This window comes from Cloeon dipterum, chromosome 1, assembly GCF_949628265.1.
Source record: "Cloeon dipterum chromosome 1, ieCloDipt1.1, whole genome shotgun sequence".
NCBI classification, from domain to species: Eukaryota; Metazoa; Arthropoda; class Insecta; order Ephemeroptera; family Baetidae; genus Cloeon; species Cloeon dipterum.
In genome coordinates, this window is record NC_088786.1 from 23,035,256 (window position 1) to 23,060,674 (window position 25,419).

Sequence of the window (25,419 nt, forward strand, 5' to 3'; positions counted from 1 at the left end):
GTAGCTCGCAACGCTTGTGTAAAAAGCGGCAGCACCAAATGTCGAGGAAGCAAAAACGGCGCAAGTCGTCTGCTGAGAGGCAGACATACCAGTAAGTTGTGTGACTCTTCTAAATTAAATCTGTCCAACGCCACGTGGGAAATTTAATGGACGACTATAACATGCGGGATTTAACCATGTGGAGCCTGCCACTTCAAAATACAGAAGAATCTATTCCTTTAATTTGTATTTAAAAATTTGCTCTTTTTTACCCATGTTTCAAGTCGTTTTAGGATCATAAAACTAGTAAAAATGCAATCTTGGGCTTCAAATTCTGTCAAATAAACTTTTCAAAAAGAGATCAAAAATTAGAAAAGTAATCAATACCTTGGATTCAACATAAAATTCGTAGGATTCTAAAGTGGAAAGGAAGCAGGAAATCTCTCTATTTTTAATCAAAGTCAAACAAGTTTGTCAAGGTGTAGGTTACAAAAGAAATTTAATAAATATCATTTTTATTTAGTGTAACATTTTCAAAAAAAAGATCATTTTAAACAAGGATCAAATTGGGAAATATAACAACGGTGTAGTGTACCATTCAAGCATTAATTTCGTGGATGAATTTTAAGCTTCAAAAAACTGTTTTTATTTTTCTAAAAGAACATGCCAGCAAATTTCAAAGCCGAAAGTTATCAGAACATGGGTCAAAATAACTCGTCTCTTTCTGTTTAGTTCGTTCTCATGAACTCCCTCTGAAATGAAAAGCAGACGCGTGTTAATACCCAACTTTGTATTGACTGGTGTGAGAAATGTTAACGTGGCAGACAACTGCGGTATTGAAAGAATTCGATTTGCAGCCACAATGCCGGTTTCTGATGAATGTTACGCGCTGGGAATATAATGCCTTTGAACCTGTGCTCCACTCAGTGTGTGTCAGTCGTGTGTGCGAGGCAGGGGATAATAAAAGGCGCGGCGCAGCGCAGCTACGCGCTTTTCAACAGCATAGAGGCAACGACTGCGCGCCTCCGGCGGAATAATGATGCGAGCCTTGGGCGGCGTCGCAGCAGCACAGAAACCCCAAAGTTGAAATCATTAGTGCTTCACGCACGGAAAATCTGCAAAACACACACAAACATAACCACACTCAAAGAGGAGCGGAAGCGAAATGCTCTGAGTGAACATAATGGCTGGAGAAGATCCAAACAGCAAACTTTCAACAAGTTCGCGTCTGAATTTCAATTTGTTGATGCTCACAGATGAGTTTGTTGTATCTGTGTGTTGCTCCCAGACGCTGGATTTCCATCGAAACTGCTGAGATTTGCAACTCTGTTGACTTGTCACAGACGCAACGTTTACGCTAGAGTGCATGGTATTAATTTTCCGGAAACAGTAATTATTTAAAGCTGCTTATGAGGCCTGAGGGGCTGAAACAATATTACTTTCTAGTACGATAACATGCGAAATAATTCTTTTTTCTAAATTTCACTCGCAGCCACCGATCCTCAGAATCTTTGAGGGGAATCATGTTAATTTTAATTGTCAATTTCTTGTTCATTATATTATCGAAAAATACTATTGTGTACTAAATTAATTTTATTATTCAAAGCGCAATAAATTCTCCTTGGAACAAAAAATTTCACAAAATGTGTCTCAAAGTTTCGTTACTCAATAATGCTTTCTGACGAAAAAAATACAGGTAGCATTATCATAAACACACACTTTTTTTAAAGCACAGAGAACGGTCGAAGATGGGCAGTATTATGGGGGATTACTGCTCTCCATTTGCAAAGTGGCCTTTGAAATACGTCGGAATGAGTCTTGAATAATGAATACAGTGTGGGCCGTACTTTTTATCATTTTCTCACCTAGAATGGTTATTGCCACCATTGAAATACGCTGAGAAAATAGCCAGCAGGTGCTCTCAGTCAGCTCTACCCCTTTCTTGCAAGAGCAAAAATGTATAATGTGCCCAGGGCCGACTTCTGAAGAGCGACACAAAAGCCACAACGAAATTGCAGCGCTCTCCAAATGGCCGTCTGACACAAAAATTGATCGAAACGGAAATCATTATATTCAAAAAAGCAGCAGCTATTCTCTCCTAGAGCTCTGCTATTTTATTTAGAATTACATTTGAGCGCTCAGAGACTTCTGTCGAGAATAATAGGGCGAAAAATTCTGAGGAAGTATTAAGGCTGGCGCGTGACTTTCGCGCGAGAAACATAATATTTCGCCTCCCCCTCTTATCAGCGGAGAACGCGGAACAAATTGTTTTTGAGTAAAAAGTTGAGCGTAAAGTAAATAAACAAGCATCAAGAAGGCTGGCTTGCATGTTGCTGGAAGCTTCTGTTTTTATTCCATGATGCACACGCCCAAAGCGTGCTGTTTGAAAAGTTAATAGAGAGACGCAAGCGAGAGAGCGAGCGAGAACAGAGCGGGTATAATGTTTCTTTTACGTATATATAGGACGGCTAAGCCTTCTGTTTCGGCTGCTCGAGGGGAAATTGCAATCGATTTATTTATATACTATGTTGCCTTAATGAAAAATTAACCAGCGGATTATGTGGAAAAGTCATTAAAAGTTTGCGCTCCACTCGAGCGGCAAATGAAGAATGCGCTGCTGTTGCCGGCAGAGTGAGAAACGGTGTAATTGTGATTATTGCGCTGCTGGACAGGCTTACAAAGTGCCCTAGCCTGGCTTTCCGTAATGCTCAAGGAGTGCGCGAGAAAATCCTATTTTCTTATCTGCTAGAGCTCTGAGAGGAAGATTTATGTGACTGTGAACTTTGCATGAAATTCACTTAAGGAAAGTAAACATCTCGCGCCGCAAACTAAATGAGCTTGGATGCACTTCCTTTTAGATTCTGGAGATGATTTCAGTTCGTTTGCGCTTGTTGATGTAGGAAACGACGAGGGTTCGTGTTGGTACTGCGAGCAAGTTTGTTTTCTAAGTAAATACACAGACGTAGCAATGGCTCCACGAAAACAACAGTAAGCGCTGCCAAGAGAGAGAGAGGAGCAGAAATAATTAATAGGCTGAAATCGAAGTTCCTCTCTGGAGACCCTAATGATGTGGACGCCCTCCCCCGATTCTTTTAATTTAAAAAATTACGATAAATTGGTGCAAAAAATATTATTTGGCCAAAGTTTGCATGGATTCAAAATAAATTTAAACCGAAATTGCGTGAATGATAATCAATGCTATCGGATCGTGTTGAATTTAACGTTAGATGATCGTTCATATATAATACACTGTCTGTCAAAAGTTAATTTTTATTTTGCGTTCTCGTGATTGCCAAGTCAAATTAGGACGTTATTTTAGGACCATGATTGAAATTGTTAATAAATTTGCAAGTAGGAGTGACTCACAAGAATGGTTAAAAAACGTAAAAGAGTTGCGCTGCTAAATTTTGCGTGGCAATTTTTCAGCGTTCTAAGTACCGTGGCGAACAGTGCGTGTAAGGTATGCGTTGTTTTTTGGTCCATAAACCCCCTGAAGAGCAACGAGTTAAGCTAAAGCGAAGCCGGGCTGTTGAATAATTTATCACACGCATTTGTACATGTTTAGGCACAAAAGGTTCACGTGAAATTTGTATTAATTCTCTAATGAAAGCATTGTTTTAATTGGTTCCTGCCTTCCTTCCTTAAGGGTGGGTGTGGGTGGGCACTCATGCCGACAAAAAATCTGAAGCCTTCTTATGAGAGAGAAGCTGGAAAACAAAAGCACCTTTTCAGCCGTTGAGAGCTATCTCAGCTAAATCCTCCGCCATGGCGTGGAGGGTTACAAAGTACTTTGCCGTTTGGCCGCAGGTGGCACGAGAATTCACTCGCGAGAAGCCTGTTTTCTTCACCTGCGGCACGAACTGGGGCTCCGACCGCCAAGCCAACGACTAGACCAAAAGCAAAGCATCCGAACAGCCTGTGGGCAGGTATTTTAGCGTGCTCTCTCTCTCTCTCCACCGAGTTTGTGCATTATAAGCGACGGCGATGCAAGCGAGGCCTTAATTGCGCCCACCACCATCAAAGCAGCACTTAAAACAATCATCTGCAATCCTAGGGGTCGCGTTATTATTTTAGGAAATTAAACTCTGGCGGCCACCGGCGGCAATAAATTTCGGACCGAGGAGATAATTTCGGTAATATCAGCCGAAAACACACACACACACACACACACACTATCTCTATCTTTCATGCGAGCACGGATTTCGGCTACAGCACTGCGGCTGGAGTGCGTATGCAACCTGCCTGATACTCGCGCCGCACTGTTTGCCTAACCACCTCTTGTTATCTCGCTGCCGAGCAGCATGTTCCCTACCGAGTCCGCCGTCGGGCTTGAAATTGCGTTGTATTATTTATGAGACTTCTTTTTTTTTAATATTCAAATATGCCTCAACGTACGCAATTATAAATAAATAAGCCACTCGTCGTCGTGTGGACGCCGCGAAACTCGTTTAATATTCGCGCTCGCAACCTCGTTTTTGGTATGGGTGAAGTGGCCTTTATTGCTAATACCCCCATAAAAATTCAGCAGCCACTTCATTATTCAGGCACATGGACTCGGCAGGGCCGCGTTTTGAAAAAAAGGCGTCGTTGTCTGGTCTGTTGCGCCCGCAGCTTTCCTGTTCGCCGAATCTGGAATAATTCACGCAAAATGCCGAGGAAAAATCATATTCAAATCTGAAATCGACCGGACCTGCTGGAATAGCAGAAACACTCACACGGCAGCAGCTGCACATAAATACAAACAGGCAAATCTCTATCATCAGTGTGCCGTTCAAAACCAGGGGCAGTGGGAAGCAGTAAATCCTAGTGATATCAAACTTTTTGGAAATTAAAATAGAGGACTTTATAATCAGTGCTCAATAGGAATTTTTTTATTTTTCGGCCAGTGTCCCGTCATTTTTTGATAAGAACTATAAAATCAAATTAATATAATTTTAACATTCTTATTTACTGTATATTCATGTAGGTTCCAAAATAACTGTAAAAACTGACTATAGTGATATTTGGAATTGGAATTGTATTTATTGCATTCATCTTCGATACAACGTTTTCATAACATCTATTGCTGTCCGAACATTTGCAAATACATTTATAAATTAGATGGTATTAAATTTATTCGTCACAAAATTTTTACACACATAGAAGAGTTCTATATGGGTCACTTTGCCTGCTTGAGATTGTTAATATCACAGTTGAGAAGTTGGTTGAGTTGAATTTGCTAATCACATTCCTTTCAAACGCATAGTTCTCGCACACGCTTGTTAGGAGTGATATATATGTCACTTATTCTTACAGAGAAACTGTGTCGTGTTAATAGTGTCTATGAAATAGAGAGAAAAAATCTTATTTTGATTTTCAATATCACTGGTGCCAGAATATTCTGGTTAAAAACTTCTTTGGAACACTTTATTTGAAATGGGAAAAATGAACGATCTTGTTATTTTTATTTAATTGCTTTAATTTTATGGGACGAATGTATGAAACAAAACATCTACTGGGTTTTTGATCCTCTTCACAGAAAACATTATATTTGAAATGATAATTGAAATTGTCAATTTAAACCAAAATGAGAATTTTATTGTACCTCTGGCATGCATGTCGTTTGTAACATTTCACTTGTAGCTTGAGGCTAAATGTGTTTGCATTTGAAATTGAATTTTATTTTCACGTGCTCATTTGACCAATTTTGCAGTGGAATCTTTTTTTTAAATAAACGCGCAAGCCAGAGCGTGAAATTTGTTCACCCTTTTTAATATACATACTCGCTCTTATACAATATTCACACAGATTTTGCATAAGCCTGCAGGTGCATTGCACACCGCATCCACATTTGCGAGGCACTCTGCGAAACTTTTCACTAAAGCATAATCGTGTTTATGACTAAATTAGCGTTGCTGTCACCAAACCGTAAAATCCACAATGTTTCACGACCTAATTACTGTTCTTCGCGCTGCATGTAAACACTTCGGAAGTTCTCTCGTTCATTCGTTGCGTCAGTCAAGGCGCTTATTGAGTCCGTCTACGCCCGTTGCCAAGTGAATTTCGTCGACTTGCTCATTAAAACACAACACCAGCACTTAACTCTGAATTATCCGCGTGTGCTTTCGTCATATTTTGTGCGACATGTAACGCAGAAGTGTCAACTCGAGCTCACTCTGTCGGAAAAAGCAGAGAGCTGCACTCACTTTCCGTCTTTCGAGCTCCCTGAGCAGACGGAGAATGTTTTATTTCCTTTCTTAATCACTTAAATGTAATGAAATGTCACCACCAAACATATAAAAGTTTGGTTTTCGCTTAAATTGAACGTTCCACGAAGGCAAACCGTTTGAGAGGGAAATTCAAACGAAGCAGTAACGATTTTTCTCTTACACCTCGTCGTGATAAATAAATTGCATTTGAAATCTCTTCGTAAATTGCGTTTAATTTGATTTATGGGTGATGGAAATAGCAGAAGAAATGGTGCTATATGAGCTATTTATCTTATAACCCTTGACATCTTTCCCGCAACTCCTCATGTAAAACGGTAAAAAATGAGCTGGACAAAAGCCAGCTCATTAAGCGCAGCCCCGCCTGATAAAACTAAATCATCTGACCAAAAAATTCACAGCTGCATTAATTTGATTTATTTTGCACAAAATTCATCAGGCGGGCTAGCGGGAAATTTCAGCAGTATATACGGCAATACGTGGGAGCGAAAAGGAGGCAGTCTCTCAGTAGCGCAGACACATAATTCCATATCAGGCGGTAATTAATTAATGGATGGGTAAAATAATATAATTCAGCACAGAGGTGGGCTGTCTGCGCTCATCGCTCCATGAAATTTCGGCGTCGCAGAATGAAATTTATGACGACGCTTTTATGCGTGGAGCGCTTGTACGTATAATGCCCGAGCCGACCGTGCGGCTTCGCTTTACCGAATTTCGTGCATGACAATGCTCTCGCTCGCTCGCTAGCGGCCAATGTTTGCCAATAATAACATGACGGGCATATATTAGACAGCGAGCGCTGACTTATGGATGTCCCGTTCACCCGGGCTCGGTGATATTTTATTATAAACATGACATGGCTAGATGAGTTGGTAGTCAATCAATAACCAAATCGCAAGGCACTGCCTGCCAATCGAATTTGCGTCCTCAGCCCCCCGATTTTCGCCTCCGCAGTCAGCGATTTTTACACTTGCCCGCACGCCTTTGTCTGTGCTCAAATTCAATTTTGACACCCGAGAGAATGATCAAGGGAAATGGCGGCCGCAAAAAATTCAATTTGGTGCGTCATTAAGGAGCAGAGGCCCGACCGGCTTTCCTCTGCTCCTTTTAATTAAATCAATGATGTGCCGGGCAAAACACCCTTTTTCATCACCGCACGCGCGGATTTTTTCACAAATTTTATTCCACCCCGCGCCTGCCCTGCCGCCCGCCCGCCCGCCGCGAGAGTGAGCGCGGAGAAGAGCACTCTTTTTCCCTTTATTAACTTCTCGCTCCCCCGCGCGCGTTTGGTATTCAGACTTCGACTTCTGCCTTCATGTCCCATTACGTCAGGCTAATTGGGCATATTATGGACATTTTTCCAGGGGCGGTGGAGGTCTGTTGTGCCTGAATTGGATGAGTGCTTCTTTTTTACGCGAGACCGACCGAAATAACATGCAGATTATCGTAAAAAGCAACAGCAGTTTCTCGAGAAAGGGGAGCGGGAGGCTGTGCCCGCGAGGCAATAATTTGCGATTTAAATATTTTATTGCCAAAATCGAGAATTCGGATGGATTTCTGAACTTTTCCAACGCCACCGCACATTGATATTCAATAGCGTGTTTTTATCATTTCCATAAGTTACGACCATACAATAAAAAAGTCGCCTTATCTTGCGGCGGCGGTCTGCTCTAGCAGGCTTGCAGATTTTGAAGGCAGTTTGTATTCAGTCGTTACATTCGGGTTTATATGCGATGCACGAGGTGAACAATAAAATATTGCGAATATTGATTGCGATAAGCTAGACCACGAGGCATCAAAATTTATTAGGCCGACAGTCTTGTATCTAGATCCGGCAACTCCCATCGCTTTAGCCCCGACACAAACGCGGCTTACTCTGACGACCAGAAGCAGTACACTTACACTTTGTAAACCAATACAATGGAACACACGGCGTTACCTTCAGCTTGTATATTATGGTTTGCCGTGCTAAATGTTGCTCGTGCTTGATACAAGCGTAACAATCGCGGGCCCACGCACCAACTGCCTGGGGCAGAATGGCGGGGATTTCCAGTTTGCTCGCTCAGAAAAATTTGTGAGGGAGTTGAATAACCCAGTTTCCGAAACTCACCATTCTTATGCTTGCTTTATTCGTCGACGAGATATTTTCGCATCCGCGCTTTACTCTATCAAAATCATAACTGCTGTGTTGATGCTCACTTTATTGGGACGCAAAGATAAAACTGTGGTGCAAAAAGGCCCAGGGAACATGAATTTGTGTTCTGGAATCGTAAACGTGGAGTGTAAAATCAAATTTTATTAACCCACAAATTGTAGTGGCTTCAAGCGCAAAATGAGTTTCGTGTTTGTCGAGTTGTGAAATGGCCAAACCATAAAATAGAAACGCGGAGTGAAGGCCAGCATCAAAATTGCATGTTTTTCGGGAAAATTCAGAGGATTTGGAAACTATAAATTTATATTATTCACAAAGGAAACACGTTTAGAAATCAAATAATATATTTATTTATTATTAAAGTTGTTCCCAACGCACGAAATACTGTGGAATATATGAGTTTCCGCTTGACCTCATTTTGTTTTCCTCACGTTTACTGAAAATTTATGCCAAAGGGAATTTTATGTGAACAATCTTATTAAAATTTAAATTAATTCTGAAGCTTTTGTAGACACAAACACGCACCGGCGCGAGAGAGAGAGAGAGAGAGAGAGAGAGAGAGAGAGCATCGTGCCAAAAGAGCACGCTGCCAAGGAAGCGAAACAAATAATTTATTTATAACTTCCACCCTATGGGACTTGATGAAGGCGCTGCCGCCTGTCAACCTTTCACCATCTGTTTCGCCCCATTTTGCTGGAAGAGCTGCAATTCCGCTCTCCGTATTGTTCTTCTCGTCAGCCAACCGTTTTATCGCCATTGTTTTCCTATCTTGCGCAAAAGCAAACATAAAAATTAACTGGTTACAAACGAATAAAGAGATCGCAGCAACAATGGTTGCTGCGATATACAGCTTCTGTTGCAGCGCTCTTTTGCGCCTGCGAGGTTTCACGCAGCGACAAATCCAACCCGACAGATGAGTTTTCCGGCTTTTGACCTGGCGTGTATGCAGCGAAATTAATTTTAGATGTGCGCAAGCTGGATCGCCTCGAAAATGAAATTCCGCTACCCCATTTTCTGGAAAAAATTGGTTCCGACGCCCGAGTGGAAGGGGGAATGTTTTCCAAATAAACTCCATTCCTCGAGTAGAAAATCAACCAAAGGAAAGCATCAAGTAAAACACTGTCACTTGGAGGGTAGCGCGTTGTGCATGCAATTGAATTACGCAGCTCGGGAGCATTTGATTATTTCGACCCAGGGGTGGAGGTGCACGCCTGAAATTAGATCAAAGTGCGCCCCCACGACGCACGGGGTGCCTTTCTAATAATTTAAATTGCACGCTTCCAACTTTGGAAAAGCGAACTGCGCCAGCTTCTAATTTGAGAACAAAAAGGGAGAGCGAATAACGAGTTACGCACGTTGTGTGTTTGGATATACGCGCACACTTTCTTAAAAACGAGCAGAGAGGCTTAAGTTACCGAATCGTTGGCTTTTGCAATGCTCATGCCAGTGGCGTGCTGAGGCAAAAGTTAAGCGAGATGAGCACCACACCACTAATTTAGAGTCTACTTATTTGTTCATTACTCGTGCTTTAGAGAGGCCAAGAATGCCATTTGAAAAGCAAAGTTTTGTGAACAGCCTAAATCAGATTTCCTTGCTGTAACTTTCGGTAAAAATGAGAAAGAAGACCCAGTCAATATAATTTTACAAGCAGTAGCACTGAATTGATTGCTAAAAAAGACGAAACAAGATGCTGAAATTTTAGATCAAATTTTACAGAGCTGCTCCAAATTGATTTCCCAAATCGTAAATTCAAAGGAATACATCAATTTCAAACGCAAGAAAATAGGAATACAAAACGACGTACGCACAATATTGGTGTTGTATCAGAAAGGAATGTGTACGTTGAAAGAAACAAAAAGTCAAGTCTTTTCTCCTTTCTGAGACACACACCGTAAGATGGAACGCCAGGAATTTTTATCGGTCCCATTAAATTTCGCGCTCCGCCTACCCCTGGCTAAGAAGGAGGCAAGGTTTTTTATTGCCTACGGGCCTGATTTGCCTATTTTATTGTTCTTTCTCCGCCAGACTTTTCAATTTCGAGTAATGGAGTGGGAGTTAAGAGCCACTTACGGGCCCAACCCATTCCTGACCTGAATCGCAATTCGCGAGACGACTACCGCGCTGACCCGTTCGATCAGACTCGCGCTTTCGGTCGTGCGGCGGGTGGGCAGAAAATTGGAGCCTGCGGAAATGAGCCAGAGCACGATCCTCGGGTCCTGGAAGAGCTATTTTATCGCAAGCCAACTATTTTTGCACTTGTGTACGCGAAATAAGCCTCAGGGAATCGGGTCAAGAGGGTGCAGTGGGCCATGATTGCGAATAAATGGCGTTTGAAATAACACCGAGGGTCGCGTTCGAATGTTATTCACACACACACACACACACACACACACACACACACACACACACACACACACACACACACACACACACACACACACACACACACACACACACACACACACACACACACACACACACACACACACACACACACACACACACACACACACACACACACACACACACACACACACACACACGTAGCAGCCGGAATCAATAACAAATGGCGTAGAAATGTGTGTGTGCTCAGCTCGCAGCCACAACCTCCGCCACTGCAGTTAAATAAATTAATGCGGATAAAGGCTGTACGTGCTAGTGAATGGTCTGTTTTATCTACATTAATTTGGCGGAAAAATTATCAGCGGTGCCGAACGTAATTAACTCACAAACACGCTCTTGCTCGCGCAATCGTCCGGCTATGAAAATTAATATTGCGGGCGAATTTCAATCCAATGCCGTTTATTGCAACGCACCACGGGTTTCCGCTCTGATGGACTCTTTTTGCACTATCGAAAGCATTCCCGAAAATAAATAACACACAATGCTCTTTATTTGGGATCTGCAAATGACTCCTTCCAACCAGTTGGTGCCAAACGGTTTAGATATTTATACACCCAATATATACGAATTTTGGGACAATTGCCATAGACAGTTGGCACGTTGTTTAATTTTTCCATTTTTGACGACATAAGAGCCAAATTATTTCTTTTGTCTTTTTTTAACTTGTAACTCCCTCTAAATAAATCCATGTTAAGTCAAAATATTTCTTACTCTCACACTTGGATGTTCATACGAGTGAAATATTTATTTTCATTACAAATTAACTGCACCAATTTCTTTAGAAAAATTCACATGGGTGTTCAATATTTCAAGCTCTGGTGCCTAGAGCGTCTAGGGTTGCACGTACCAAGCACAATTTTCGGCTTTCTGGTCAAACGAGCGCTCGCATTCAAAAGGCCGAGAGAAAATACACAGCGTGCGTACCACACCACGCATATTTTTTACGGAGACCACGCATTTGCCGCCTCTCCAGCGAGCGATTCCTTTTTGCATTCGACACTAACTGGGCGTGAAAGGAGGGAACAAAAAGGGTGGCAGAGGCGACGAATGGCGCGGGTGCTGACGTTGACACACACATCTCGACCGTGTGCAATGAATCGAAATGCAGTCGACCTAATGACACACGGGCCGAAACGCGCTGGGGGACGGAAATATTAAAACGGTAAACACGGTGACTGGCTGTTGAATGGCAGCTTGGCAGGGCGCATGCATTAAAATGTGGCAGCGAGCGGGGGTAGCCACCGAGTCCACGTGAATATTATCGAGAGTGAGAGAGAGAGAGAGAGAGAGAGAGAGAGAGAGAGCACAAGCAGCGGCTGCGAGTCACGACATCGCTGGGAATCCAAGTCTGCTCGCTCGCTCGGGTGCGATTGGAATACAATATCAAACGAGAGCGCGCGGCACATTGGATCGGATGGCGTGTTAAAAAAGTTTTTTCATCTCTCTTTCTCGCATGACGCCCAAATAGCGCGCAATCTCGGTGCGAAACCAGCCGGTGCTGCTGCTCCACATGATTATGCACCGTGTAAGTGTAGCCACCTGCCCATCCCGCCCCGGCTATCACGTGGCGCGACCGAGAGCGTTTATAATTTTTGCATGCACACCAAGATCAGGTATATTCTCCTTTCGTGCTCCGTTCACACCTAGGTGCACACGTATGGCGACGGCACGTCCTCGCGGCATGAACTTTTACGGCAAATACTGGTAACCTGCTTCCAGCTAGCACTCTCTATTTTATGTGTGACCCTTTGATTTTGTGGCGTAGCACCTGGTCGGTTGAATTGAAAGTTTTGCTAGTTAGAACTGACGATGTGAAAAAAAAACAGTTTTGATTTCTCACGTACTTACTTTCGTAAAATATTCGTAATATTTAAAATTATTTAAAACACAATCGAAGAAATTGTAGCAGTTCATTCGTTTATCGAAAGACTTGGAAACTTAGAACTGGACTGATAGGGTCCTCCTTTTTCACAATTTAAATAAAAGTAAAACCCGGCAGGCATATTCTTTGAGCATTTGTATGTCATGCAGCAATTTTTATTGATTCTCTGTTTAAATAATATTTTTTTTAACTGAAAAGGATAAAGCATATATTTTTTGGCATGAAAGTAATTTTGCTGGCTCAACTGGTTTGGTTTGCGAAATAAATTAAAACTAAAGCTTATTCGTGCTCTGTTCCCATTTGATAAACTTGGAAGCAGCACTTGTTCAAAATTCCATTTTAGACCACACAAAGCACGTTGTAAATTTTATGGCGGAATCCCAAGAGCAAAACTTTGTCTGTTTATGCATTGGTATAAAAGGCTGTTGGAGCGCTACACGCAGCAGATTGTTATTCATCGCGAAAAATCACTTGAAATGCATTGTGTACACGCGGTGGCACTCGGTGTTGTGCGCACAGTAGGTAGCCCATTTATTTATCGCAAAGCCACCAGCAAGTGGAGTAGGCACTACTTTCACGTTCCCTTCGGGGCTAGCAGGTGAAAAGAGCGTGAACCTGAACGCTTTCCTGCCTGCGAATTTTCGCTGGCTTCAATATAAGCGACCGTGCGGCGCACGTTTCGCAACAGAAAAGATTCGCTTCGAAGTCTCCAGCGAAATATCCGATTTTCTCTTTTGCGCCGAGAGGTGACTTATATCTTCCATCTCGGTGCTGTTCGGAGCACGTTTCGCCAACATTAATTTAATTCTCGACTCAATCCGCACTCACCTCAGATGCAGGTAATTCAAATAACTTTTGAGAAGTGGCACTGCACACATAATGTACATGTAACCAAAGCATCGGCAGCAGCAAGTGGTACCGACCAGATTAATTGAAACTTCAAACTAAATCTACATCCGATGTACATATACACATTGTGTTTTGAAATGTTAGCGAACACAAGCTGAATGTATGCACAGCCATCAGAGTTTGAAAGCAATATTGAATCAGGACTCAACCGCTTTTGTAATTGGATGCACGCTCAACTTCTTCAAGAGCTAAGCAAGCGAATAGTATTGCAAATTTATCATGGCCAATTTGAACTTGCTCCTGTAAATGCTTGCACACAATATCACGAACTCTGAACTAATATATTGTACATGAGCCACGAACTTTTTTGTCTCACTCACATTGAAATATTCCAAACTATGGTTGGGAGCTATAAACCGTTTTCTAAATGGAAAATACCAACTGCTTTTAGACGGTTTCAGAATTTTTCTGCCTATTTCTTTCCCACCGATTTTCTGCCAATGTTACCTTCTTTTCAGGAGTTGCGGCAACTCCATTAAATGTTATTGCTCACAAATTTAGATGATTTTATTTTCAAAATGACGAGCGTTTTCATTTAAAATATAAAAAAAATGGGAGGTAATCTAAGCCAAACACCTTTTGCCCAACAACTGTAACATATAACGATGGACTATTTAGCTCAACAAGATCAATGAAATTTTGTTATTCAAAATTATCTCTCGAAATTATTATTGAACTTAAAATTAATTTATTACAAATAAAGAAAAAAATCATGTGGAGTGAATTTAATTTTTCTGATTTTACAATGACTATTAACCCAAAAACTAAAAATCAGATGTGGAAAAATGTAAGGTTTGAGAAAGTGTGATTTTAATTTTATTTTACAACTTTCCACTTAAAAGACTTCCATGCCTGATGGAGTAGTCATTGTAAAATCATTAGAATGAAATCAATTGATCAAACTTGATCTAACCAACTATTTTCTGATAAAAAAAGCGATAAAAAATATTAATTAGAAAACAAAAACGACTAAGATGGTTTTAAGTAAAAAATATAATAATGAATTATTTTATTTTTAAAACCCTCATTTTTAAATTGGCGCGCCGACGGTTTAGGATTTTTCAGACATTTTATAAGGTAAAATTTAAAAAAAAACAATTTAGATAGTTTTCGGCTGAAAAGTCTAATATTGCGTGAACCGTGCTCATTTGGTGCCTAAAAGTTAAACAAACGCTCAGAAAAGTCTATTATCTTAAATTTACCAACTCTACACCAAACAAAATCAATTTGTTTAAAATAAAAACAGAATATTCTCTCATTCAAATAAGCGTTGTTCTGAATTAGCATAATAAATTAATTGAGTTTGGACTGGAGTGGCTTTTTGTGAAAGTGTATTGCCAAGTTTGAAATTAGTTCGTCAGTTGGCGCAGACCAATTGAATCTTGCAGACCTCAGATCGAGTTCAAGTTTGAGCGAAACAATCACAACTGCAGTCTGCGCCAATTGTACGAGAAGCCATTACCACCGTTCAAGGACTTTCATTCCGTTCCCAATAAGCCGTCGTATGTACTTTCAATTGTGCAAATTCAACGATGCAGCATTCTTTCCGCAAGAGCAGACCGGCACTATTCCATTTTCCAATTCACATGCCGCGTGCGCTTTGATTTTCTCTTTTGATCGTCCGCTGCAACGATATCGTTTTATTGCTCTGGAGTGTCATGGCGTGTGTGCACCGTCGCCTTTAACATTATGATAGCCAGCACGTTTTTCGCCATTGCCACTACGCCAGAGTGGATTTTTCGCTCCGGCAGCGCGCGGGGGCGAAGAGAAGCAAGTTTATTTGACAGCTCTCGCCCTCTCGCCGTAATGAGGACGTGATTTCGAGTGCTTTCTTCCTCTGCTGCAGCTTGCCGTCGATCCCGAGCAGCCAGCAACTCTGCTCGCGCCCCTCCAAGGGTAAATCGGGTGGCAAGGGTCGCCGATGCAAAGATAGCGGCCGCCCTGCAGCAGCGGCGGCGGCCATATCCGCGCCGCCCCTTTGTTATCCGCGGCATCATCAGGAAAAATTCGAGCTGAGCAAGAGTCAACGATTTATGGATCGTGACTACATGCAGCAGATGGAGCGCCGATTAGTCGAGCAGCATGAGGAGGCCATCCAGAAGAGGATCAAAAAGAGACAGGTGACATTTGCATGCAACGGCACACTTCGGCACATTCACAGCTTTTTAATGGCGAAAAATAAGAGACGCGAGGCAGATGCGGAAGGAAGCCTATATTCTCCGTTTTGCTTGCCAGCACTGTACAGTACAGATACAAATGCAGGGGTAAACAGCGATTTTTTGCCAACCTCTCCTGTTGGCAAATATCAAAAACCCATTTTTTCGCACACGCAGGTGTCACATTGAAAAATGATAACCGCGTTGTGCTGACGTGCACGTATAAATCCACCGGCGCTTTTCTATTTATGATGCTTCAGTCCGAGGCCTGCATCGTATGGCGGGCCGCGAGCACTATGTACAATTTTCCAGCTACATGTGTCTCGCACAGAGTTTTGCTGCATCAACGGTTTTTTAAAATGTGGATGGCACCCAGCAAGCGGGAAGGAAATATAAAACTCTAGTAACCCGACCAGCAAAAAAAAGGTGACCCCTTTTCTCCACTCTTTGCCGCTTATCAAAATTTAACTATAAATAATTTTACGCCATTTTCATACTATATTTTAACGAATTTTGATAGCTACCTGAGTTGCATGATTTGACAATTAGTTGAAATAATTCATGAGCTATCAAGCTATGACGATCTATGAGATGGTCTCCTTAAAATTTGAATACTACGCATGTGCTTTAGTAATCAGGCTTGAATAAAAAATGGAAAATTTGATCGATTTTATCGGAAAAATGGACTGACTCTTAAGGTCTTAAAACAAAGGAAAATGAAGTTTATTTACATATTGATTGTTCTGCCAGTATTGAACGGACAAAAAGTTTTTAAATAAGGGAATTGGAATAAATAAATCAAATAAGGGAATTGGTTTATATTGTATAGTTTTGTTAGTTCTTTCAATATTATTGGCTGTAAAGTCCATATCGATTTTTCTTTTCCTTATTTGTTTCAAAATTAATTAACTAATACTCTCTAATTGGGTAAAATTGGATTACTTTTAGATTTGATTTAGATTCAAAAGTATTTAAACTACCTAATAAATTAATTAATAAAAATGAAAATCGATATGATCCAACTGAGAATTTAAAAAGGGAGTTTCTGCTCAAACGAATAAAGGCACGAAGAGTGAGACTGTGAAACAAATGAAATTGAATTACTTTCACTCCTTTAACCGTAAAACTCTCGGCCCGCATGCAAGATCGCCGCGTCGAGATCGCAACCGACAGGGTTGAATCGCGTTATTTATTCTTCCGCATCATTGTTTTATTCCTTCATAAATAGCATCTACTTCCATTCTCGTGTGCAAACAACTGACGAAAACAGCGAAAGAAAACCGGATATTATTATCTCCAGTCACAGCGCGCATGTAGCTGTGGGTGCTGATTAGAATGCATGCACATGTTAAATTTCCTGACACTTTCATGCTACCTTGTCAGTCATTCCACGTGCGAGCGACTGGGAAGGTGCAAAACGTGTAAATCGAACATATAGGGTGCCAATGTGGGCAAAATTATGGCCATCCAGAGCACAGTCCGACCACCGGCACTCGCAACGGCTTCTCCTGCCCGGCTTTATGCTTTTATTGAGCCAACCGAGCTCACAATTCACTGGCGCCCGCAATAAAACTTATTAGAACGATCACTTTAAAAGTTTTTGCCGGCGGCGCGATCAGCATACGGAGGGCTGTTTTTAAAACGCCTATCTTTGGCCCACAAATTGCGTTTAGCACGTAAATTCTAGCTTAACTTGTACTGCTCGTTCATCTGGAAATGGTGTAAATTTTTGTCTCGCCGCTTGGATTTGTTTTATGGCAAAGCTTTGGAAACTATTTCAAGTGAAATCTCTGACGCAAATGGTTTTTGTGGATATTTTAGCGGTCTACAACCAGAAAAGGAATATATCTAAATGGAATCATGTCACACATGGATTGTGAAAGTGGATTACATCGTGCTACTTTTGAAGCACATTTCAAATCAAATATGGACACTGGAAAATTTCAACATATAAAAAAATTTACCTCTGATATGATTTTATTAATGTTGAAAGCAGAATTTTTACTTTTCCTGCCTCGAAAAAAACACAAAAACCTTTTCCTCAGAACATTATGCGTTTCGGGGGTCTGTCGTCCCATCAAAATTCGTCAAACCGCGACACGTCAGAGCCTAAACAATTTTGTTAGAAATTCAATCCTGACGAGGTGGCGGCTTTCGTCAAAAGCCGGAAACTCTAATAAAAGGTGCCACCCGCGACATGTCAGTTGTCAAACATAATTTTCCTGATCTCATTCATGCCGGGGAAATGTGCGTTTGCTTTCGCCCTTGAGGCCGCCTTCCGCTGCGCAATGCGGCGCACGTGTGAAATTTCAATCGTCAGCAGAGGTAAGAAGTTTCATCCATCAAGTACTTTCTGCTCCCCCGCCGGCTGTTTTTATGGTGAAAGCGCGTCTGTGTCAACAAACAAGTGCACACGCAGCCTTACTCACGTAGGGCCTACGAGAGGCGTCTCGTCCTGAGTGGAAGTTGAGACAGCATGTTTTTACGATGAGGTGTGAAACTAACGTGCCAATAGTATTACTGCAACTTCTATCGCGTGCAAAAAGCAAAATTGCAAAATGCCTCCTCTCAGAAGTGAACAATCCTTGCGAGAATTCACGTCGGGAAAATGATATAAAATGTTTCTGCAGTGCCGCAACTTTGATGTCAAGGCAAAGAACGTCTTATAGAAATGAAATTCGATGAAGAGAATTATATTTACGGATATCTTTTCAAATCTTAATCTTGCTAAACGCCACCGAGAAAAAGATATGAGTTTTTTCTCTTCATAACCATTAGGGAGGTCACGTATCTCAACCAGTAATTTTGCTAAAACATTATTTTTTGTAGCGTTCCTTTCTTTTTTTGTCGCTGCTAATTTAACAGCAAGACGCTTTGTAGTTTCGGAAGAGTCATTAATCTCATTCGATCTAAAAAGTTCTATTAAACTTGCGCTCTCGGTCTCTATGTAAGAAAGGGAAGAAAACACAATAATATGTAATACAGTAACCGACGCTTCTTTCGAACTTTGTTTCAAAGTGCAATTTGAACATCAATCTCTCGAGTCATTAAAAAGCGAGTGCACTCAAACTTTGTGATTTATGAAATTCTCCCCTCGCGCTCGACGGCGGCGGTAACTTTCTTTTTATCGCGCGATACGCTTGTAAAAAAGTGCCGCGCTGTCACGGCACACACACATCCACTCGAGTCGAAATTGCACCAGCCGCTCGACACCGGTGTCGAGCGGCATTGCATAACTGGTGAATTGTGCAGGCTGAGGAGGCGCTTCGCGAGCGGCAGATGATCCAGGCCGGGCTGATCGCCGACCCGCACAAAATTCCTCCGCTTCCGAGGGACGTGCCGCGGCGGACGGCCCCTCAACGGACTTCAGAGGCCGGCAGTGCCAGGCACGCGAAGACGCAGCGGCCGCCTCCAAAACGGTTGCAGCAGCTGCACGCCGCCAAGCTGAATAACGAGCAGCCCGTGGAAAACCAGAAGAAGGTGAGTCTCGCTCTTGTTTGCATTCCCTTGGGTGACGGGCATGAACGTGCTTGCACTTCGCGTCGGCACTGACAACTGCCGAGCTCTATGATTGGAATTTGTCTGGGGAAATGAGATTCAATCCCTGAATCAATTTTATGTGCAGACATATTTTTTTCAGAAATATATTTGTTGAGTTTTTTCACTTGCTTCTGTTGAGGCTGGGCTATCAAGTAATTTTAAATAGATATTACAATTTTTGTGCCTATTACCAATCCACTCATTGGATATCAAGGATGACCTAAAACCAAATCCTTTGTGACGAGGGAGAATTTTCTGCGGTTCTAACCGAAACGCGATTCTCTGACATTTATGGATGTGTTTAATGTGGCCCAAAATTTTTATTTTGAACTTAGGAATTTTAGATTTAAGCTGGGAAGTTGAATATCTTGCCTTTGATTTATTAATTTTTAGACTTAAAATTTAAGTTCTAGGTTCCAAATTGTTTATCTAGCTTCGCAGGATTTAATTTTTAATAATTATGAAGATGAATTAATTGTAAATGTAATTGGGCAATAATTTCAATGGTTCAATATATGTAGACTCAGATTTTGGTTGCTTTCTCAGTAATAAAATAAAATTGATTAAAAAATGTAGTTAGTTTAACCGTCCAAAAATGTTTTCTGATTTAAAGTGAAAAAATTTTGTCAGGGGCAAAACAGGCCCAACACTTTAAGTCTAAATATTCTAAGTGGCTTTGCTCGGATTATTTATAAAGGCAGATTAAACGGTTTGTAGATGGTCAAGGCAGCACCAGAAGATCTACTTTTTGTTGCAATATGATTCAAATTTCAGCTTAGTGGGAATTGGAAGCACTGAAAACTATTCAACCGTCTAAATTTCCCAATCTTTCCATTTTAAAATTTGACCTTTAAACGCCACGTTATTATTTTGATCTTCCGCCACACACTTCTCTCTTTTTCCCGGTCTTGTGCTAACACGATATATATCGTTTCATGTATAGCATTCTACACATCCCTTTCAACACTGCAATCTTCCTTAATTGTGATTGAAGCGATGTCGGGATTTTCCTTACAAGATCCGAGAAACTTCCCATTTGCTATCGGCTGTGGTCCATCATCTATCATAATAATGAAGGGGTTGTCTGACAAATTTACCGCAGGGTAGCAAACTTTCCCGTAAACAAGGCTTCGATTGTTCGGAAGAATAAACAGCGGCTTTGATCAAGTAGTTTCTGTGAACCACAGCTACGCCCAAACTTCCCAAAAGGGCCTGGCGTTTGATTAAATCGTCGTAGACCTACCCAGCTGGAGCCGAAACCACGAAATGACGGCGCCTCCACGCAATCGGCCGCGGAGGCTGATTGCTGCGGACAGAAGCAGACCTTTTGCGACATTCCAAACAAGATCTTTGCTCGCATTTTTCCTCGTGCACGACCGAACGCAATAAATTCAGTTACCGGCCGGCAGCGAGCGCGGCTCGTTAATTCAACCAGCAAAGAGGCCAATTGAGCGCGCACGGCCAAATATTTGCATTCGCCACACACGTACACGTACGACCCAACGCGACATCATGTCGAGTGGTTGGTTGGCCCGGCTGCTGTTTATTTTTTGCCGTGAGCTCTTTTGTGCGCAGCAAGTGTAATTGTCAAGTTGTTGCTGCAGAGCGGCACGGCTGGTAATTCATTTATCTGGCTTTTCCGCCAGCGATGTTGTGTTTTCCAATCTGGCTTTGCATTTGTTACCGCCGCAAAAAAAGAGATAGAGAGAGAAAGGATAAAAATGTAAAATCTCGTTAAGCCCGTTGTCTGGCTGTCGTCATCGGCGTCGATAATTATCGCCGCTCGGATCGTGTAAAAGGCCGTTTCATCACCGGCAGTTTTGTAATTTGAGGCGCGCCTGGCTCGTATTTTATCAAAGGGTCCCTCCTTGGGGACTCGCAGCAGCCGACGGCTCCTTACGAAAATTGGATGATTTACGTGCAGCTCCCTCTCTCTATCTCTCGCGCCGGTTATTTCATTAAAACACATTATTAATTTCGCGCTCCCAGCCACACGAACACCGGATTTCCCATCTGCTGCACTGCAACTCTGCGGCTGCCGCTGCTGCTTCCTTGTCTCGGTGATCTGCTCAAGCCAATTTTGATAATCAACTGCCAATTTGGCACATCACGCCAGATCTAATCTAATGGAGATTTTGATGCCGAGGCTCAAGCCCTTTGATCAATCTTGCACGGTGACGTCAGTTATTAACTGCACCGCGTTCAACGGGGACTTTGTGCACGTTATTTATGAATGAGATTACTCTAAACCTTCAAGGTAATATGTTGTGCCGGCTCTGTGTTTAACAAAGCGTGACAACGGATTCTGTCGTTCATGCTGTTCGGCTCTCCTGTATTAACTTCGTCGGAGAGAGCAATTATTTCAGGCTGTGGCAGATTTCACCGCTTTGGGAATCCCTTGATTTACGGAATTCCTGCAGTTTTGTTACGCTTGGGACTCCTGCAAAGTCCGCTGTAGTAAATTCGATTCTCTGATTTAAAGAGGCGTCATTTGTATTCCCTGGGGGGTCCCTATTAAAAAGAGTGCCCAAATGATTTCGCTCATAATAAGCTCATTTGTATGAAAAACACGGTTCAGATAGAAAAGGGTCGGTCCTGATCCTTTTTGGCCAAATTAACTGCAGTAAACCGACCCTGCAAATATTTGGACTGCAAAGGCAGCAGATCTTAATTGGTTTAGCGATAGAATAAACCGCTACTCGCTGTTATTTAATTGTTGCCTTTTGTTTTCCTCCCGTCATTTAATCCGCTTTTTTCTGCTTCAGGTCCTTGATTTTTATTTATTACAGGCAAATTTTTTATTTTTTCAAAATATCATCTAATTAGAGCAAAGAAAAAAACTGAACTAGATTGCTGAGTAAATTTTCCAGAAAATGTGTTCCAAAGTTTGTTTGCTTGGGCTCTGTTTGCATACTAAATATGGTGATTGGTTTTGATAAACGGAGAATTTTCGTTCACAAGTCGCGATGACAGGAATCAAAATTAAAGGGAAGCCGAGTATTTTTTGAAAATAAAAGCTCATCTAGATTTTCATGGTTTCTGCTCGTTGCTACTGTGCTTATTGCAAATTTTAGAGATAAATTGTCACCATATTGCTCAAACAACTGAATCAAAATGCTGAATGTGGATTATTGTTGTATTGTCTTGTATACTTGTCATTCAAAATAGACGAGGGAGCATATATGGTTGTCCAATAACAAGAATTACAGTAAAATTGAATCGGCTCCTTAGTATGAACAATGGCCCAAGGAGATTGTGACAGGTTACCGGATCCTGTTATCTTTATTTGGCTTATTTATTGGTTTCGCCCTGTGTCACTGCACTTGATAAGAACAAATGGTAACTTCTCAATAATCAAGGGTCAACAGGATCGATGCTTCCTGTCCTCTACTCTCTCTAATTTGCATTTTAGGCAATGCAATCCCTAAATCACTTTCACGCTCCCTCAGTTACAAAATTAGTGAAAGACAACCACAATGCGTTTCCTCCGATGTACTTAGTTAATTAATCAAAAAACTCATATTACCACTAGGTTTTAATTCTGCTTTTCAGAAAAACGAGCAGGCAGGACAGCTCAGTGAGCAGGAAAACCTGGACGAAGCGTGCCCAACGCAGGACGCGGCGCCTGCAGTTACGTCACGTCGGCCCCGACTGGCCATCCTCCTTCAAGCGTGCAAAGCCGTGGTCGGCGTCGGTCACCTGCTGAATGGCAGCATGTCCAAGACAGACACGATCGAAATCGTCGAAAGCGGCGCCGCGGAGGGAGACGCTGACGACGACGAAGAAGCGGTGCAGAAAGCTGCTGCGGAGTTGAGCAAGCTGGATGACAAGTACGAGTCACCGCTCATCGCACGGCTTCGCAAAGTGGAGGTGGGTAATTTAATTTTGTGTGCGTATGCAGAACGAATCACCCTCCGGCGCGCTGTAACCGGCGCCTCCCGCCGGTGTTGTTGTTTGCAACCTCCGGAAGGCAGAGCAGGAATGAGGGGCAAGGGGAGCACGCGGCCTATTGAACTTTGCAGGCCGAGGCGGGCGGAATAGCTAATTAGAAAGCTGACAACGTTCGGGCCAAGCAGCGAAAATGAGAGCGAGATACTCGCACACGGCTCGGTTGGGATTTGCAGCCGAAAGCCGCCACTTACTCGGCCCGCAGGCCGGATATTCGACCAAAGTCAACCGCCCCAGGTACGTGTACGGCTTCGGTGCAGCGAATTTGCGCTCAGTTAGCGAATTCGCTCGCCTGCAGCTTGATTAAGAAGCCGGCAGCGAATGTATCCAGCAGGCTCAAGAGGGTCTCATTCTCGTGTCCTGCGCTCGCTGCTGTTGAATTTCAAAACGCACGCGAGAGAGAAGTGTAATCAGGCGGCGCCACTTCAATTATCCATTATTTTCAGCGCGCACGTACGCACCCGAGTTTGCGAAGAGAGCGAGAGAGAACTAATTGGACGGCAGGTTGGGCACATTTTCGCAGACATTTTCATTTTCCCCAAGGAGCTGCGGGCCTGAATCCTCGACGCGTGTTCTCATCTCGTCTCGCTCCTCGCACCTCCACCGCTGAGCAAACACACACAGATGCAAAAATGCAAATGGGCGCGCAAACCGCAGCACGCGAGAGACCGTCGCCCTAATTCACCATTATTCAGCTTTGCATAAAACATAATTATGCATCTACTCTTGTCACTTTTCATTTGCATTTTCATTGCGTTGCGGAATAGCACTCGACGAGCTGCAGCGACAGCGCATTTTTAATTAAGCGAATATGTATTAATTTGTCTTGCACGGATGCTGCGTTTTTAATTACAATAGCGAAACTCACAAACACGTGCTTTACTCTGGTCTGCGATAAACACGCGCCGGCTCTCAATTAAACTCCGCTGGGTGTGTACATAGGTTGGTCGCTCTCTGTGCAATGCCGGGTATGCGCTGGCCTTAGAGCAAAGGGACGTGTGTGCTAGTCGGCAGCAATCACGGCCGGTCAAAGCAAACTTGATGCCACAGATTTTTTGGTCCTAATTCGACCAGGCGCCGCCATCACCACGGGATTCCAGATGCGACTCAACATTGCAAAAATTCTCCATCGATCCCGCGGCCTATAGTATCGTACTTTGCACCACACACAACGCGAGGACGTGTCTCCTGCAGTGGGAAGCAAGCTTGGCCATGTTTTCCACTAGCTGCCTGTTGATAATGGATGGCATGGAGCAATTTACTTTTGTTTTAGATTTTATTTATATCAGGCAGGTGAAATTTTCTGATTGAATTTGTCTGAAACTTTTATAATGATTGATTTTGTTTGGCTTAAAATATCTGACATTATCTGCAAGGGTATTCAATGCTAGCTGAAACTTTTGGTTTATATACTTCACAAAGTATTTACCATCCAAAGCATATTTAAAAGATTAAAAATCGACATAAAAAATGCTCAAAGAATGATTAACTCTCGGATCATGACGCTTAAAGTTGAAAGCACTTCTTTGCTGAAGATTATTGGGAAAACTTTTCGCAGAAAAACTTCTCTTATCTTTCTTATAATGGATCTCTCTTTGCAAAAGCGGGAAATGTGCACAAGGCGAATTATAATCGGAATCTGCCAACATCTGAATTCGCATCCTTCCGTTAATACTCTCTCGGGCTTTGCATTCAAGCAGTTCAAAAGCGGTAATGATCAGTATTTTATACAGCTCCGTCTGATTCGTTCGCATTTGAAAGCGGACATCACGTTCCTTTCACACACTTCCCCGTATCCACAAGTCCTCCTGGGATGGGAAATGTCGCTAGATAAATTTGTTATGATGCACTACTTTGTTAGTTACTCGCTTGTGTCCCCGGCAGAAGCGTATACACGCATTTCCTCAGCTAACAAGCTAAAAGGTTGGACCGCACTGCCGAGAGATAAGTAGCAAAACGGATGCTGTCTCCTTCTCCACCTCGCTCTTTTTCCTCGTAAATTCCCAACAGGTTTTATTTCGCCACTGCCACGCGTTATAATGGCCAAGTTGGCATTTTTTGCCTGCACACACACACACTTCCTTCTCTTTCTCTCACTCCATTACGGCACGCGGTGGTTGGCCCTTATCTTTTTTCAACACGTATGAATACAGAAATAAAATTTATGCCTGCCTATTGCTTTCGGCTGTGGGAAATCATTAATATTTCTCTCGCACCGTGAATGGCTCACGGCTGACGGAAATT

At 42.4% G+C, this 25,419-nt stretch overlaps 1 protein-coding gene across 3 annotated transcripts in view; it reads left to right on the forward strand.

Moving 5' to 3' along the window:
• The first annotated feature begins 12,029 nt into the window (after nt 1-12,029).
• LOC135946560 (uncharacterized) overlaps nt 12,030-25,419 on the forward strand; it is a 45,112-nt gene continuing 31,722 nt past the window's right edge. Inside the window, exons 1-4 of one of the 3 annotated variants that reach the window (XM_065494844.1) lie at nt 12,030-12,265; nt 15,378-15,651; nt 18,940-19,167; nt 22,780-23,097. In XM_065494844.1, coding sequence (XP_065350916.1) covers nt 15,565-15,651; nt 18,940-19,167; nt 22,780-23,097 — 633 coding nt within the window. In that variant the 5' untranslated portion in view covers nt 12,030-12,265; nt 15,378-15,564. Of the gene's footprint in view, nt 12,266-14,710; nt 15,652-17,691; nt 18,180-18,939; nt 19,168-22,779; nt 23,098-25,419 lie in introns of those variants that run through there. The other 2 variants (XM_065494836.1, XM_065494852.1) reach the window with 2 other exon arrangements.